This window comes from Plectropomus leopardus, chromosome 4, assembly GCF_026936395.1.
Source record: "Plectropomus leopardus strain MGB_pleo_1.0 chromosome 4, ASM2693639v1, whole genome shotgun sequence".
Taxonomy (NCBI): Eukaryota; Metazoa; Chordata; class Actinopteri; order Perciformes; family Serranidae; genus Plectropomus; species Plectropomus leopardus.
Window position 1 is genome coordinate 7,412,426 of NC_142179.1, and position 17,477 is coordinate 7,429,902.

The window sequence follows — 17,477 nt, forward strand, 5'->3', positions numbered from 1 at the left end:
CAGACAAAATAACAGAAACACCAACATGAATTCAGGTCAGAGTGAGATATTTTGGTAGTCACGTACTGTTGTGGGCTGCAATTCTTCTGTTGTTAAATTTAGGCTACAATCCCCTTAGAAAAAAACATTTTATCAATACCCTGGAACCAATACAGATATGGCAGAAACTGCAGAAAACTGCTGTGGATCACCTACATTGTTATATTTTGTGATATTTTGTTGAGAGAAACAAGCATTAGAAATGAATGAGAACCAAAGAAAACACACTTAACGGTAAATTCAAGAGTGCAACAAAAGTAGTTACTCCCGAGAAACCGTCTAATCTTCCTCAAATCCTGCGAATTGAGAGCTTTCAGGATGGCAGTCCTCTTATGGCCTCTACGTCCAATGAGTTGTCCACCGGGGGTTTTGATGAGGTTCACAATGATGTCAGCCATACACAAAGCCTCCCTCGTTAACCTGCCCTGATCTTTACTGAGTGCTGTGTGTACAGGAGATTCCTCTGTGACATCTCTGTTTTCCATCTCTATTATTAACCTAAAGGACCCAGATTGTGGCTCAGACACAATCTGTTAGCAGCGTTGAGCACTGACCTTGCTTCAGCCAAAAGCTTTACCAAGAATAGCTGCCTATATCATTACCTGGATGAAGTGGTGATGCTGGTTTCCATTAATATGATTATGCATTGTCAGCGGTATCCCTTGGATACACTGGTTGATGCACGCACAAGATGAATGATGGGTTTTTAGGCTTTTATAGAGATGGAGACACATGTTGGGGCGTAACATGTGATCCAATTATGTAAATCATATGAGGGAAAGGAGGTCAGGTCAAAACAAGTGTTGTTATAGTGTCATATTCAAGAATGTTAGACAGAGTTTACAGTGTTGGTTTGTTGAATATGTGCAGATTTTTTTTGTTTGTGTCAAAGGTGGAACCATATTTTTTCTTCCATGAAGAACAGTTGTAGCAATGTACGTAAAACGGAAATGAGATTTTTATCGATTTATAATTAACTCTGTCATTGCTAAAAAAACAAAACAAAACAAAACAAAACAAACATTTACTTGAATGGTCCTGCCCTGTTAAAGGTACAAGCATAGGTGCAAACTTCCTGACAGTCTCTCCTTTAAGGCACAGGAATTAAAGCTGGAGAGGGCGGGTCAAAATCAGCCTCACTTTCACACCTGTGGCCAATTACTGTGTGAAGTGCATGATTGTCACATCGTCTATATTCATCTTTTGGCAAACTTGGTAGTAAAAAGATGCTTATTTACACATCCAGAAGTTATGGAGCAACATAATTGTTCATTTGGAGTCCAGTTTCTGGCTACTTGGCATATGTAAGTCCAATATTCACTCTACTTTTAGCTCTTTTTTGGTCTGCAGAGAGAAACGTGGCCTTTCAGCTGCTAGATTCTCCACAATGTTCAGCAGCTACTTTCTAACTGTGTTTGTCTGCTGTTTGGTGCAAAGCAACATACAGTGGGTTTTTAGCGCTTTTTTTTCACTGAAAACAACTGCAGCTAACACTGATAAGAGCAGTGAATGAACCCGAACTGTGTGGTCAGGGGCTAAACAATGAGCTAAAGCTCACTTTAAAGCTCTGTAAAGTGGAGGTGAGCCGCACATTCAGATAATTCAGGTTCATCACAATAAGCAGCTCCCTCTCACATTATCACATTGTTTTCATATCGTCTTTTCATGCATTGTTATTATGAAAATATTAAGTGTTGCAGCTTTAAAATGTAACACAACCTAAATGAGGCACTTCATTTATTCTGATTATTTTTATACACATTTAGTTTACATGCTGCGAGGAGTACTGTTCAGACTATGAAAACTGTTGTTTAATGTATTCTGGAGAGACTTTCTGAAATTTGAAAAATAAATAACCCATGCATTTGAGATGCATCATGGGAAGTGTAGGTTAAAGGGGATATCTGGTTCTCTGCAGCTTTGATTTTAAGACCCCCCCCCCCAAACTTTATGGAAGTGCACCATAGAAAATAGTTTTTATATATATATTTTTCATACAGTTTATCTGCCTGACCTTTTGGCCAGTGGACAATCGCCTGTGAGTTCCTTGCCATTTGACTGTTGAAGGTTGTTTTTTGGAAGCGTTTTAGGCCCTTGAAAGTTCATGAATATGCTTTCAATGAATAGTTTTCTTAAAGATCCAGCACTCATCCATATCTACATCAGTGTACTGATAATGCCTTTACACATGTGATGTATTCTTCTTGGTTCAACAAAATGACTGTTTTCCTAATTTGGGGACATTTTCGGTGGTTGTTCTTTTTTGAGTTGGCAGCGAGCTGCTCTCAGCTGCTTTTTCAATCTCACGGTGAGTTGCACACATGACGTGCCATCAAAATGTCACACCCGTCCCGCCCATAATCCCATCCTGCTGATTGTGGCGAGACGACTCAGCACTCCCCATTCCATGATCAGTGATAGTACCTTCTGTACAGAGTGGCGAGGCGGCATTATGGCGCAATATTCCTGAACAGGCAGTATTAAAAGGGGCTATAGTCTGCTGTGCCGCTGTTTAGTGTTCCAGTTATGAACCAGTTCCAGTTAGTCAATTTAGTGCATGTCATAGGCTCATCTAGTTCAAAATAATTTTCGGAAATATGCTGTTTTTGTTATGTTAACTAGAGTCAAAGTGCCTGTAAAAATTGCCCCCACCTGCTTGGAATTTAAACATGACAGAGGATCTTTTTAATTTTGTCAATTTGACTTTTTCACACCTTAACAAATTCGGGGTTATTCATCTTTTCATTTATTTTTCCCTTGAGATTCAACATGTATCTTGGTCCATCCTTGTCCAACCAATGTCCATGCAGTTTAAGATGTAGGACGGGCTTGTCTTCTTGTTCAGAAAAAGTTGATTGTTGCATTTTTCTAACTTGGTAGTGAAAAAAATCCAGGCAGTATTATCAGAGGCATGTCTAGCAGTCTGTGCAAGGACGGAGACAGAAGGTAAAGATAATTAAGTGTTAAAAGCAGGGATAATTTTTCAGCTTGTGGCGTGCTTCTGTTAGCCTGCTTGCCCCAGCAGCTTATGCTCGTGCACCTGCCCACAGTACTGTACAGTATGTTCAGTCCCGTCTGGTTTTCGCCACAGTGAGGGAGAAAAGTTTGCCTCGCCAAATCTGCTCAGACTGGAGCTTTAGGATGGTGATGCAGCTCTGTGGTTGGTTGGTTTTTTTAGATCAGGGGCATAAACTCATATTACTCGAGGTTCCACCGACCACATGTTCTCACTTAGGGGCCCTTCTTCAAGGAAAAAAAACTTTTTTCAATAAACTTTAGCGAAATACACTCTTAGTACCATTTCCTCTTTTTGTACCTGTGATACTGTTCTACATGTTTGGTGGAGTAAGGCCTAATGTCACCTGAGATTATAGTCATTGACAACGGCAGCTTCTAGTTGCAGTGCAGACAGAGAGAAGTCACATAATAATCCACAAGGATTATAATCAGTTGTTCACGTCACTTGAGATTGATGTGCTTAAGGTCAACCTTTATTTTAGGTCTAGAGAGAGTGATTTTGGGGTCATGTGCACTGCGACAAATCAGAGTTGCTTGCTAAATGTTAAATGAATGACATGTTAAATAGAAAATCAACTGTGCTAAACAAGTGTATTTGTTTAATTAAACAGTGGGATAAATTTTACATGGAAAAAAATGTAAAAACATTTATGAGCTGGATTAAATGATTGATTCTAAACATGTAGGGCATGTTTTAAATTAAATCTAAAAATTAAAAATTCACACCTTAAGTTAAAATAAGTATGCCTTTTGTTTGTGTTTAAATCTGAATTCATTCTTAAAGGGAAAAAAACAGTGTTTGTTTTTATTGCTAATATTGTGCTTGTCCTATTTTATAGTGAAGGGATCAGCCTGGAGAAGGCTAAATCTATTTTCTTAATGCACTAGAATACATAACAAATATGACAACAAATGTCATATAGGATTTCATGAACATGTTTTCTGGCCATGTTTCACGATAGAAGTTTTTTACTTGACCCAAGGTCCTGCAATGCCCTCTGAACTGAAGCTTTTTAACGTTAGCCTCTATAGTTTATCAGTGTTAGATAAATCAGTCAGATAAATCTCATTCATACTTACTGTATATTGACAGATACCATATACTGTGTCTTGATTATTGATTGAAACATTATTTTTTAGTTAGTTTTTAGCCTATGTCCAACTTTTAAAGGTCCAGTGAGAAGGATTAGAAAAAAAAAAATAAAGTACATGACCAACTTTGCAAGAAATGTCCCTCATTTTCTTGTTTGTGTTTTACTTTTTCTTTCTTTCTTTTTGGCTTATTTTCAGGTAATTTTCTTGTAACTTTTTATTACACTTGCAAATTTTTGGGCCATGTCTTGTTAAGTTGCTAATTGCATTTTCCCCATGTTTTTGAGAGAAATTTTTAAAGGGTTAAACAGAGCTAAGAGTCTGCATCAGTGTTCCCGCAGACCCTTTAAAAGTCTTAAAAGACTTTTAATCCATTATTCTGAATATAAGGCCTTAATTGGCATTAACATGCTTCAAATCTATCTTAAAAATGATAAATTTAAGGCATGCTGGGGAAGTAGGATAGATTTTGTTATTGTTGATTGTTTTTGTCTGAAATTGCATTGCAAAAGCTCAAAATAATCGATAACTGCAATAATAATAATAATAATAATAATAATAATAATAATAATAATAATAATAATGACAATTATGATAATAATAATAATAATAATATTCTTTTTTGTTAAAATATTGATTTGACAAATAAAATAAATTTCTCCCTAACCTTACCTAATTGATGTCAGTTTATGCATTTTCTTTTTCCTTCAGTATTGGCAACTGTAAAAATGGTCTTGAATTTTATTCCAAGTAGCATTAAAATGTCTTTAAAAGTCTTAAATCCTACTTTCCCTAACTAGTAGGATCCCTGGTCTACAGTCAGACTAGACTTATATAGTGTAAGATGGACATACATTTGTGTTGAATGAAGAGCTTCTTTAAAAGTTTCTGTCTATATGTCTTTCTGTCTCCCTCTCTTTTTCTCATGCTATGTTGTATTTATGCCATGGTCCTATGAACAAGTAAAAATGCTACGATATATATATTATATATATTAAGTAGATAAGTAAGAAGTGGACACATTTAGCCAGGGTAAATGTGTGTTTCTCTGTAGGTGTGGACTGAGCAGTCGCCTTATTGGGCAGAGCGTTAGCAGCCGTGGGCAGCTGCTGGAGGGTTTTTCTGCATTCAGAGGTGACTTGCAAGTCCCTCCTCCACTGGTTTCTACTTTGGTATGCACTGATGTAGGCCAGTGCTGTCTAATTTCCAGCAGTCTTTTTGTAGGTGTATGTTTGGAATGGGGCCATCCAAATGTATCATCCTTAAATCTTAAAGCATCACGTCACCCATTATTTTACCATCACTTTCAATCAGACCCATTGTTTCTGCACAAATTTACTTCACTGTAAATTTGATGCTCAAGTACAGTCAAAACAAAATATATGTATTTTTAAAACATTACATTATACTACATATCTGATAGTTTTGCAGCCATCTCATTCTTTAATAAAGGAGCAATCTATTGATATTGAAATTGTTTAGAGGCTGTGGATAAGATTATATAAGAATTTTTAGTAAGCTAGGTGTATAGAATGATGGTAGTATTCAGATCCTTTTCTTTATTAGACCTAAATGTTGCAATACTACTGTGTAAAAAATGTTTGATTACAAGTAAAAGCATTCAAAACTGTACTGAAGCAAAATAACCATGTTATCAAAAGTAGAAGTACTCATAATGCAGAAAAAGAGTTACTGTGGGTGTCAAATTATTACATATTATATTATTACTTTTACTGAGGGATTAATGTGTCAGTAACATTTTACTATTTAAGTGCTTTGTATAGTGTTTGATCATTTAATCAAAAACAAAAATCTGTTATATTGTACATGTTGTGTGAAATCTGCAAAATAGCTCCAGCGCTCAAAAGAGAAAAGTTTCTACCTCTGAAATATAATGGAGTACAAGTATAAAGTTGCATAACGTAAAAATACAGGAAATACTGTAAAGCATAAGCACTTCAAAATTATGCAGTTGTTAAGTAAACATACTTTTCACTACTAGATAACAGCGGCCTTGTCATGATGTATTTTATGAGATTTATGTTAGGAGTGATTGGTATGATTGAAAAATGACCTGCATTAATTATGCTTAAAGATAAATAAATTATAAAAAGAAGTCCACAAAACTTATTTCATGCTGAACCAGAAATGAAAAAAGATGACAGTGGGAGACTTGTTTTGACTAAGTGAACCCAATTGTCGAATAAATACATAAGTACACGGGTGATTGTTTGAGTCATGTAAATGCTTCTATCAATTTCCAGAGTGCGTCAAAGCAAATAATAGGTCGTCATTCAAGTGTGTCAGCAGTTCTCAACTTAAAGTGTGTAAAGGCCATTAAAACAATCATTTATTTTCATGCATTTATTTCACTTTTTATTAATTTTGGTTGTCACGGTTTTTATTATTTAATTTTATTTATTTTATTTTATTTTATTTTTTTATTTTGATATTATCATTTATAACAATAGTAGTGATAATAATAATTATTATTATTATAGTACAAATTATCCATTTAACATTGTTTACACTGAGATATCTTTGGTATTTGTCAATATACTACTACTACTACTATTAATAATAATAATAATAATAATAATAATAATAATAATATAACAATAATAATAATAATAATAATAATAATAATAATAATAATAATAATAATAATAATAATAATAATAATAATTATTATTATTATTATTATTGTATTAGCAAATAAAAAAGACAACCGTAATTAATAAAAAGAAGGAAAAAAAGCATAGCAATAAGTGAATGTTTAAATGGTCTTTATCATATACCGTATATTGAGATGGACGGCGCGCCTTACTTACCCCAGCTATGCTTAAGTGAAGCTAAAATATCCAGGCAAGTGCATTGAATGCAAGTGTATGGATTGGCTTTCACAGCTGTCAATCATGGAGGAAAATCTGCTTTTTGTAGAACTGAATAACTTGTTAAAAGCGAATTGATCATAAAAATAATCACTTGAACAAACATCAGGGTGATGAGAACTACCTTCAGTGATAGAAACCAGCTTGGGGAGAAATTTACTTGGCTTGTACTTAATTTAATGTCCCATTCACTAATATGCTTTATGACCTTTACTGCAGTCAGACACCAGGGGGCGATCAAGATTGAAATGTTACACTTTGGGGAAACTGTCATATTGTCCATGTTTATATACAGTCTTTACACATGAAGTTGACAACTACACTTACTGTCACAGTTGAATGATTGACGCACTGTGATAATCGATAAAAGCATTTACATGACTCAAACAATCACCTGTGTTCTTATGTATTTATTGAGCAGTTGGATTCATTTAATCAAAACAAGTCTCCTGCTGTCATCTTTTTTTTATTTCTGGTTCAGCATGAAATGAGTTTTGTGGTCCCTCCTTTCTCACCGCTGCTCACCATGTTGTCATCTTTGGCACAAACACGCAGTCAACATGTAAATTAAGTGCTTACAAGTAGCATCAATTAAAGGTTGTGTAACTCAAAGGTGTTGAAAGCGTTACGGTGACACTGTTTATGTGCTTACAGGATCTCATACTGTGATAATCATTTTAATTCAGCGTGTACTGAAGAGTTTCTCAGGGCTAATAAGAAACAAATTATTTCAATTGTGGGAATAAAATTAAAAAGTTAAGTTTGTCAGGCACATGATGTTGAAGTTGTCCCTTCTGACAACTTTTACTCCACTACTTTTACTCTACTACATCTCCCCTAAGCTTTTTAGTTTCTACAAAATAAGGGAGGAATTGGCTTTCGGAGGGGTCAGATGGACATATTGAAAAGTTGATTTTGTTCTCTCAATTCTTTCCATTTTTCTTCAAGTGTAATGGAGGCTCCTTTTTAAGGTGGTTTATGTTATGAAGACAGAAAAATCATAATTCTCAAAATTCTGGCCACTTGCTTTTTAATTAAAGCATTTTCTTGTGAGCTACTTTTACTTTCAAAGCTTGCTTACATTTAATATCATAAAATTACTTTTGATACTTATGTACAGAAAACACTGGATACTTTAAGACTTTGACTCAAGTAATTTTCTATCAGGTGACTTTTACTTCTACTAAAATTATTTTGTGCTAAGATATCTAATACTTAACTCTTTGAAACCTGAGAAAAGTGGTTTGATTTATTTCAAGAACATGGGGAGAATGTAACATCAACTTTACAACAGGGCCAAAAATTATATATATATATATATATATATATATATATATATATATATATATATAAAGGTTACAAGAAAACTGCCTGAAAATAACACACACAAAGTAAAAACAACAACAACAACAACAAAAAACACAAAATACGTATTTATTCTATTTTTTTCCCTGTAATATAGTTTTAAATATAAAACTATTATAATTGTAAATGTAGTATTTCTTGACATTTTCCTTAATTGTTTGGATTGTCACATTTGACTAATTTCTTGCAATTTGTGGGACATTTCTTGCCAAGTTGGTCATTAATGTTTTCGAAAGAAATTGAACCAATTTGCACAGGTTTCAAAGGGTCAAAAAGCTTGTGAAAGGCCTCTGAACGTAGCACAAGAAAACTGATGTCAATCCAGGTTTTAAAAGGTTAAACTCAAGTGTGGCATGCAGCTTCTTCATGGTAGAGTACTTGAATATTTTATTTTAATATATTATTATTATTTTATATTATTTATTTTTATATTTAGTTATTTAAGCATTATTTATTGTTATTAATATTATACTATTATTTATATACATTGTCGTTTTTAATATATGTTAAATCAAATCAAATATATAGTAAATTATTTTATTTTATTTTATTTTATTTCATTTCATTTCATTTCATTTCATTTCATTTCATTTCATTTGACCCGCCCTACTCTCCCTCTGATTGGCTACTTCTCGGGCAAGAGGAGTGTGATAGGTGGACTAAGAATGTCAATGTAACAAATCAGAGGCAGAGCATGGCAGAGATGGGCGGGTCATGCCTTCACCATCGTAGTCAAAAATTCACGGTAGGAAGGTAGCAACGGTCCGGTGCACACAGCGATAAATTGATGCGCGTCGGAACCGAGTTCTTCCCGTCAGTTTTATTTTGTCGGCGTTAGCAACAGGATCAGTTTTTCACGGCGACGGAAAACTGAGGAGGTTGGTCTGTAAGGTGTGTAGCCAGTTTTGTGAAGTGTTGTGTTAAAGACATATGAACCACTAAGCATGCGCGCTATACGTTACACAGCGTTGTAGCCTATGCTAACAATATTTGTTTTTAGCCAAATAACTTTACTCAAAATCACATAAAGCGAGCGCAAATGAAACTTTGGAGCTGAAAGACGAAGCTGTGGGTTTCTTGTCATCTACAACAGCAACAGAGAGAGAGAGCATTCACATACTTGTATTTGGATGAACAAACGTGCTATCAAAGATGCTAATCCACGTTTGACAGCATAACCCATTCAACACTTTACACAATTACACAATTAAAAGAGATCTTAGAACCTTTTGTGTGCTTTTTGGAAAAGTGTTTTTGTTCAGTACTCTTGCAGTGTAATATAAAAGTGTTTTTAAAAATCGCTTTTTTAAAACATAGTTTTTGTTTCAGTTTAAGCAACTTATATAATATTTTATGTTTTTTTTTATTTATTTATTTTAATTTTATCTGCAGGTTTTTAAAAAAAAAATCTGCAGCAACTATCTACATACTCCATATATTAATTCACAAGAATGAAATACTATTTAAGAAGTTAGGGAATAATAATATTATAATAATAATAACAACTATTGTTATAATTGTACAAACTAGCCATTTAACATTGTCCAAATGGGATTTTTTTGGTATTTGTGTGGCTACAGGATGTAATGGAATTCAATATCTACCTTTGCGCATTGACTTTATCCATTTTTTGGGTTTTTATTTATTCTCAGTCTTGCTTGTGATAAGGGGTCAGGTCCCCAGGACAAGTGTAGTCAACAAAAAAACAAATGCATTTCATGTTGTATTGTGTGGAAAAGTCAAACAAGTCAGTGTTTCCAAAAAAAAAAAAAAGATATCCAGCTCTACTAATGAAAGGCGTTTCCATGTTTTCCCCTCCCTGGTCTGTATCTGGTATTTGTCTGTTCTTTTTATAGAGTTGTACATTAATGCAATACATATGGTTTTAATGTTCTGCAGGACAGTTGTACTTTACACAGTGTAACAGTAATCATTTCATTTTTTATTGTTGACATTTTGTTTCATTATTATTATTATTATTATATTTGCAATTATACAATGAAACAAACAGACACAATCAACACAAAGCAGTCAGTATCATTTACAGAAATTAAGAGAAAGAAGGGCAGGTGGTACAGTGATCATATTTAATTTAAATTTATGTGAAAAGGTTAAAAAAGGATTCATCAGCATTAAAGCAAGTGTCATGTATTTGCAAATTTCCCTCACTGTATTTGTCCCTCTTGTTTTCAGGGGAAGTTGGTGAAGTACTTCAGCCGCCAGCTGTCCTGTAAGTGCAAAGTGGCCTTAGAGGAGCGCAGTGTCGAGCTGGAGGACTTCCCTCGCCTCGGCCACTGGTTCCGCATCGTCAACTTGAGGAAGGAGGTCACACAGGTAATAGGTCAAGCTGCAATTTTTATCTCAGAAGAGGCTCATTTTTTAATCTCCCAGCATTACAATGTGGAAGTTTAAGATAGTACTGCTCAGATTACAAATCTAGCATCAGTACAGTAACCAGCAGATAGTGGCAGAGAGTGCTTTCAAACAAAATCTCCAACAGGGATCAGATGATGGTGTCAACTATGTCACGTGATTTATATCACTTTCATAATTGTCAAACCATCCAGTGTTCTATTTTGTGTTTTTTATGGAAAAATCAGTATTAGTTATTTTTTTTATAATTTTATCTGCGGCATCTACATAGTACATATATCAATTCACAATAATGAAATAATATTTAGGAAATTAGGTAATAATAAAAATAATAATAATTGTACAAACTAGCCATTTAACATTGTCCTAACTGGGATTTCTTTGGTATTTGTGTGGCTCATATTTTTATTTAAAGCATAATTAATGCTGGCCAACTTTTAATCATACCAATCACTTCTGGAAAAATCGGCATTAGTTATTTTTCTCCCATCATTTATCAATAAAGGATTTTCCTTTTATATGTTCTTATTTTTTCTTGTTTCATTCCTGTTACATTCCCGCAGGGTTCCCATGGATCCTTAAAAAGTCTTAAAAGGCCTTGTATTTAGTAATCTAGAAATAAAGCGTCAATTGGTATTAAATCGACTTTAATTATTCTTTCAAAGGTCTTCTTCAAAGGTCATAGAAGTAGGATTTTATGATTTTTGTTTTTCGCAATTTGCATTGTAAAATCTCAAAAATAATTGGAAACTTTTTTTTGTGAAATAATTTACTTAATTCCTTTTCTCAGTCTCGTCATGATGTGAGTCCAAGCTGTGAAATCTCAAATGCAGATTGAGAAACAAAAAAAATGTCCAGAAAACAGGGCAGAAATACCAGATATTTCCCACTTTTGTTGGTAATTCAAATAGACACTGTTATGGCAATATACGTTCATTGTCTTCTTTATGTTCTACTCTTAAAAGGGAACATTTGTTGTTAATAATAACAACTTTTTCACTGGACAGAAAAGTAATGTTTTATGTTACAACAAACATTTGGGCAAAATAAAATTGCCCTTCATCAATTTTGGTTATAAGAAAACTGCTCTTCATTCTGAGCGGCATTAAAAAGTCTTAAAAAGGCTTTAATCTAACTTGCCTTAAGCTGCAGGAAACCTGTCCTGTAATTAGTGTAATTTGGTTTTAGTTTAAAAACTGGTTATTTGGTTCACTTGTTTTTCTATTTTTATTTTTTGTGGTAGTGGTTTGACAATTATACCATGTTAGTTAACAATCATACTGTGTTAGTTTGTGACCCGTCCATCATGTTGGATACGTGTTCTCCTCGCAGTGCTTCTCATTGCATTTGTAAGAATCCACCGTGCGTGAATTAAAGCAACCAATCTGAGCCGAGGCGTCTTTAACGCAGCTGTCAATCATGTCAATCACTGCTTATGAACTGCAGTCAAAATCTCAAGCTCGGCATAACTGAGTATGAATCAAGATTTGTTACTGCACTGACTTATTTCTCACCTCAGGTGTTTTCAGAAACATATTTCAGTGTGTTTTTAAGATGTGAAATTAGAAAGTTGGTCCGGTTGGTGATTGGTGCTTGGTACTTCAGTCTACTGACAATGATTTATTTTTCTTTTCTTTTTAGTTTTACAGATTATCTATCTCATTTACTACTGTCTGCATATAGTGGCAGTTTTAGCACATATGACAAAAAAAGTTATTTTTATAAAAGTTACCAAATTTTAGCTTTAAAACTTAAAAAGAATATGATTCCAGGCATTTTTTGCTTGACTGGCAGGTGTCTTACCCCATTACAGGTAGTCCTGCTGTTTGCAGCTTATTTGGCTGCAAACATCTGTGGCAAGAGATAAACCCAAATCATTGCTTTAAAAGTGACACTGATAAGCCTGTGTTTTTACAATCCACGACCTCTTTGCACTCTTGACTGACTTAAACATTATTGCTGACCAAGGTCAAAGTTTTCCCTGCGTCTGTCCATTATCATTGGAAGCTGCCAATGTGTTGAGTTATTCAGTGCATCTTAAATCGTACATGTTCAATTTTTTAATAGTGTATTAGATCTGAGTATTGTGTGTCTCTGAGTCATGTGTTTGCATACGTGTGTGTGTGTGTGTGTGTGTGTGTGTGTGTGTGTGTGTGTGTGTGTGTGTGTGTGTGTGTGTGTGTGTGTGTGTGTGTGTTCTGCAGGAGATGAGCCCGAGTGAGGTGACCCTGGAGGGACTGCTAGAGATGAGCGAGGAGCAGGTGTGTGAGCTGCTGCAGAAGTTTGGTGCCAACGAAGAGGAGTGCGCCCGACTTAACGCCTCCCTCTCCTGCCTCAGAAAGGCCCACCAGCTCGGTAAGGGTGTGCCCAAAACACACACAGATGAGCTCACAGAAACACACAATAATACACACTAAACTAATACCTAACTTGAAATAATCTGGCGTGCAAACTATCGAAGACACTCTTTATAAGGTGACTAATTTTCTGTGTTTTTCCTTGGTATTGGTGTCATTCGACAGAAATTAAATAAAATGTAGTTTTTATGGTTGGTAATCATCAAATTCTATAGAATGCACTTTGTTTTGTACAGTACAACTGTAAATGCCAGTAGCAGTGTATTATGTAAGAAGGATAGACTAGATGGTTGTTACAATTCTGCTGGTTTCACCCTAAAATATATCTATTTTTTTCATTGGATGCCATCACTGCATTAAACCTTGTGTCTTGCTTGAGGCAGACAATACACCACTGAGTTTACCTTATTTATCATCTTTTTAAAGAAAATTTGGACCTTTTTTCCCCCAAAAAAGTTACATTACTGTTGCAGGGTCAAACAGTTTGAAGCAGGGACTGTTTTTGTCTCTGGTGCATTCAGGGACACTCTGACATTTGAGAATTGAGAGCCAGCTGCTGAAAAGCTGCTTATTTTTAGTATTTTTTGAGGGCATTCAATACTTTTGTTAGACAGTACTCAACTATATTATAAAAAATAAAAGAAATATTGGGTTTAAACGAAATGACATGCCAAAAAGAAAAATGTTAATTTAGAATTTGAATGCAAGCAGTAAGAATGAAGCTTCAAAGCTTAAAACTATTCGGTACAGCGCCAATATTTATCGCTGTTATCCTGTAGTGATGCATGTGATTTCATCCATAGAGACCCGCTGTAGAAGTTAAAATCTGCTTTAAATAGTTTTATTCCTAGTGAAATACTTATTTTACATCCAGCTTCTTCAACTTCATCAATCTTATTTGCAATTTAAGAAAAACCTTTTTCAAAATTTAATGTGCACATTCATGTGCACGTGCTAAGCTATAATCAGAGTTATTATAGTGTTGTATGTTTCATTATTTTATTGTATAATTTACTGCAAGTGATCAGATACAACACCATTTCAACTTCTATATCTTCAGAACTACCTGCGTTAGTGCATGTAGTTTCTTCAGTCTTGTTTTTAATATAACGTTGGTTTTTCGGATAGTGAAAAGTAAAGGGGTCCGGTACTGCCTTTGGAAAACTGCAAAAGTTTTAGTACACAAAAATCTCTGGACAAAGCAGGTAAAACAACAAATGAAACCTAACTATTACAAATATTAAGTGTGTAGAATCAATATAAAATCAATGCTTTTTAACTTTTGATCACATATAATGAATCATGGGTGAGATAGGAGCTTTAAGTGACACCTTCAATGCTGCATATATGATACTAAACATCAATGAGATCTTTCATGTCATATCACAACTATAGTATACTGTATATAGTAGCTAAACATAGTGTTAACGTTTATGTATTTGTGTCAGTCATTAAAAAAAATAAAGCTTTGTTAATAATACAATCCAAACATACCGAACTAATACTTTTGTTACATATTAAGACTGCAGTTTATTTTTTAATGGCCCGAAAAAGAAATCGAAAATTTAACTGTTTATTAATGATCCTTGCTATTGTCTTTAAACACTAATAACCTTACTAAAACATTGTGCAATTTACAATGTTTTTATTTAAATCTTAATTTATTCATCATCAAAACGAGATTTAATTACAGCAATCAACCATATTTATCTCTAACTCAGCATTCATTGAGATAAATCCATCAGATCCTCCAGTAGTTTGATTTGCAAGACACATATATGTATGTGAGTCTTTGTCCAGGATTATCTTACTAAATACACAGTGTGCTCAGTACTGTTTGTTTTCTGTAGGTGGCACTGTTTTCTCCATATGTTCACCCTCACCCACAGTGGTTAAGTTCTTCTCTTTTTTCTTAACAAACTGCAAATTTAACAGAAATAAGGTCTCTTTAGAGCATTAGCTGTCGTGATCTGGATAAAACACCATTATGTTATTATGAATCATTGTTGATTAAAGCCATCATTAATAGCAATTCACATATTTGTGGAAGATTGCTTTATATGTCCGTGTCATATAGTCATATGATTGAGTAATGAAACTACAGTAACACAGTACGCCAGGTGCTCACATTGAAAAGTTAGCAAACTTTGACAATTTAACCTGCTCCCTGTCCTGTATGGGTCAAACTGCCAAATAAAAAGACAATAGTGCTATTTATGATGTTCTTAAGTGTCTTGCTCAAGGACACTTTTGACATTCGGGTAGAAACGGCTCAGGATGGAACCGCTAACCCTGTGGATGCCTTATTCACCCACCTGAGTTCAATGTGTGCAAATGTTATTGGTATTTTTACAAATAATTTTACAGGGAAACGTATTGGAAGGCTGTTATTGCTTTATTGGATCATATGGCCTTTGATGCCTTGCAGGTGTAAAGGACCTCAAAATAAGGCATTTTCTGTGCTGCTTAAAGCTACATTTTTACATGGCAGAGTTTGCCTGTCTAATATAACTGCTGTTAAAATCTTTTTTTTTTTCAGCCATCATGTTCCTCAGATTGTCCCTCGGTGTTTTGTTGTATTTTTTGTGGCTTTACAAACTTGTTAAGGCACCTGCTGTGATGCCACAAGTGCATTTCTTTTGTTTTGTGGTTGCACACCAGGTGGCGTCACAGGCTGCACTTTGTTTCCAGTGTGTGAGGTCAAAGCTTTTGCAATGATACAGATGAACCAGGAGGGGGCAGTAGATCATCGCTAAAACTGGGCTGTTAGGTTTAGTAACAACCTTTTGTAAACCCGTTTGATAACATATCTGTTTCTCCTCTACTCCCACTCAAACACACACACGCGCTCACACACACAACATACACACTCACTGTTCTGTAGCAGATGTCCTTTCAGATGGAAGGCTCAGCTGAATAATTAACCAAATTAACTTGATGAGTAGTTTTTCTTCAATGTGCCCTCGACAAAACTGTGCTTCATTAACAGAGTGTTTTATTAGAGGATGTGTAACTTGGCTGTTCTTCAAAGCATTTGTATTTTTTAAATGTATGAATAAGGATTCAGGCGTTCAGACAAACGGGTCATTTGCAGCACAGCCCCTAAAAGCAGGCTTTTTGTGATTCTGCAGGTACTCAGCTGTCCTCTCAGAATATTCACACCTCTCTGTCGCTCGTTTGTCAGACTGCTGGCTCGCCTCCCTGTGTGCTTCTCTAACTTCTTTCCTTTCTGTCTCATCGGCTTGATTGGGGATGGAGGCGGATGTTGTACAGAGAGGCAGACAGGCAGGCGTCCCCTGGCTGTGTCTGTCAGGGGGTCTCAGCCGCCTATGCCTCAGTCCAGCTGGGCTCAGACCAGTCAGGCTTCAAGCATCCCTGGACACCAGCTCTCTTTTGCTGTCACTGTTCAGCACTTTGGCTCTGTTCACAGTGCATTGAATAAAAAATTTCAGTTTTGATTGTTTCCATCTTGCACCTGGTGTAGAGTCTTTTCTGATTTTAATGAGTGCAAAATAATCCAGTTTGTGCATGGCAATAACTAAACCCTGCATCATTTCTCTGATATATTCTTGACCTTTGCTTTTTTTACACTATTTTAAATGCACTTTGGAAATGAATAAGGAATATTATAGTCAACAACTGGTCTGTAAAGTCATTCCTTAACGCCTCCTATCTTTTCATAAACCTTTGTATCCAAGCAGCATGGGCCCATTTCATTCTCTGAGCTGATGGTTAAGCAGGACTCTATTGTCTACTTGCTACACTGAATGTGTATGTATGTGTTCCCATATGGAGCATAAACAAAGTTTAGTTGATGATGCAAGTGGTTGCTTCCTTTTCTTTGTGTCTATTGGCGGATTGCAAACCAACTACTTGGATACCGCCACCCACTGTATCGGACTGTGGACATATGCAAGTGTACTCAGGTATAGTAACCAGGTTACTAATGTGAAAGCTGACCAGCAGGAGAGAGGAGAGGAGGGAACAATCGTGCTCTGTAACGTTACGAAACAATCGTGCCTAATGTGAAAACATAAAGTGGCTATGACCAGCCTGCCTACTATAACTATAGGATGAGCATCTGCTAACAGCCTGGTTTCATTCCCAGTGTCAAGAAATGTCACCTTGACATCAGACACGGACGCACAATGCACCCTTAAGAGTCTGTATGAGACTTACTGTTGCTTTCAACCAAATCTATTTTAAAACGATCTGCATCATTATTAGCTGGTCAGAGCAATGGATGAAGGATAAAAAAGGTATAAAAAGCCTGTGTAGGGTGGTGGGGAGGTTTATAGGTCCAACAACTACAAAACGTTGACCCAGGAGACTGGTGTTTGTG

At 35.2% G+C, this 17,477-nt stretch overlaps 1 protein-coding gene across 7 annotated transcripts in view; it reads left to right on the top strand.

The window, feature by feature from the left end:
- The window catches only part of ksr2 (kinase suppressor of ras 2), a 142,460-nt gene that overhangs the window by 7,297 nt on the left and 117,686 nt on the right, over nt 1-17,477 (top strand). For 5 of the 7 annotated variants that reach the window (XM_088076454.1, XM_088076455.1, XM_042488537.2 and 2 more), the window contains exons 2-3: nt 10,599-10,739; nt 12,983-13,133. In XM_088076454.1, the coding sequence (XP_087932580.1) occupies nt 10,599-10,739; nt 12,983-13,133 (292 nt within the window). Of the gene's footprint in view, nt 1-1,210; nt 1,344-9,122; nt 9,297-10,598; nt 10,740-12,982; nt 13,134-17,477 lie in introns of those variants that run through there. The other 2 variants (XM_088076457.1, XM_088076456.1) reach the window with 2 other exon arrangements.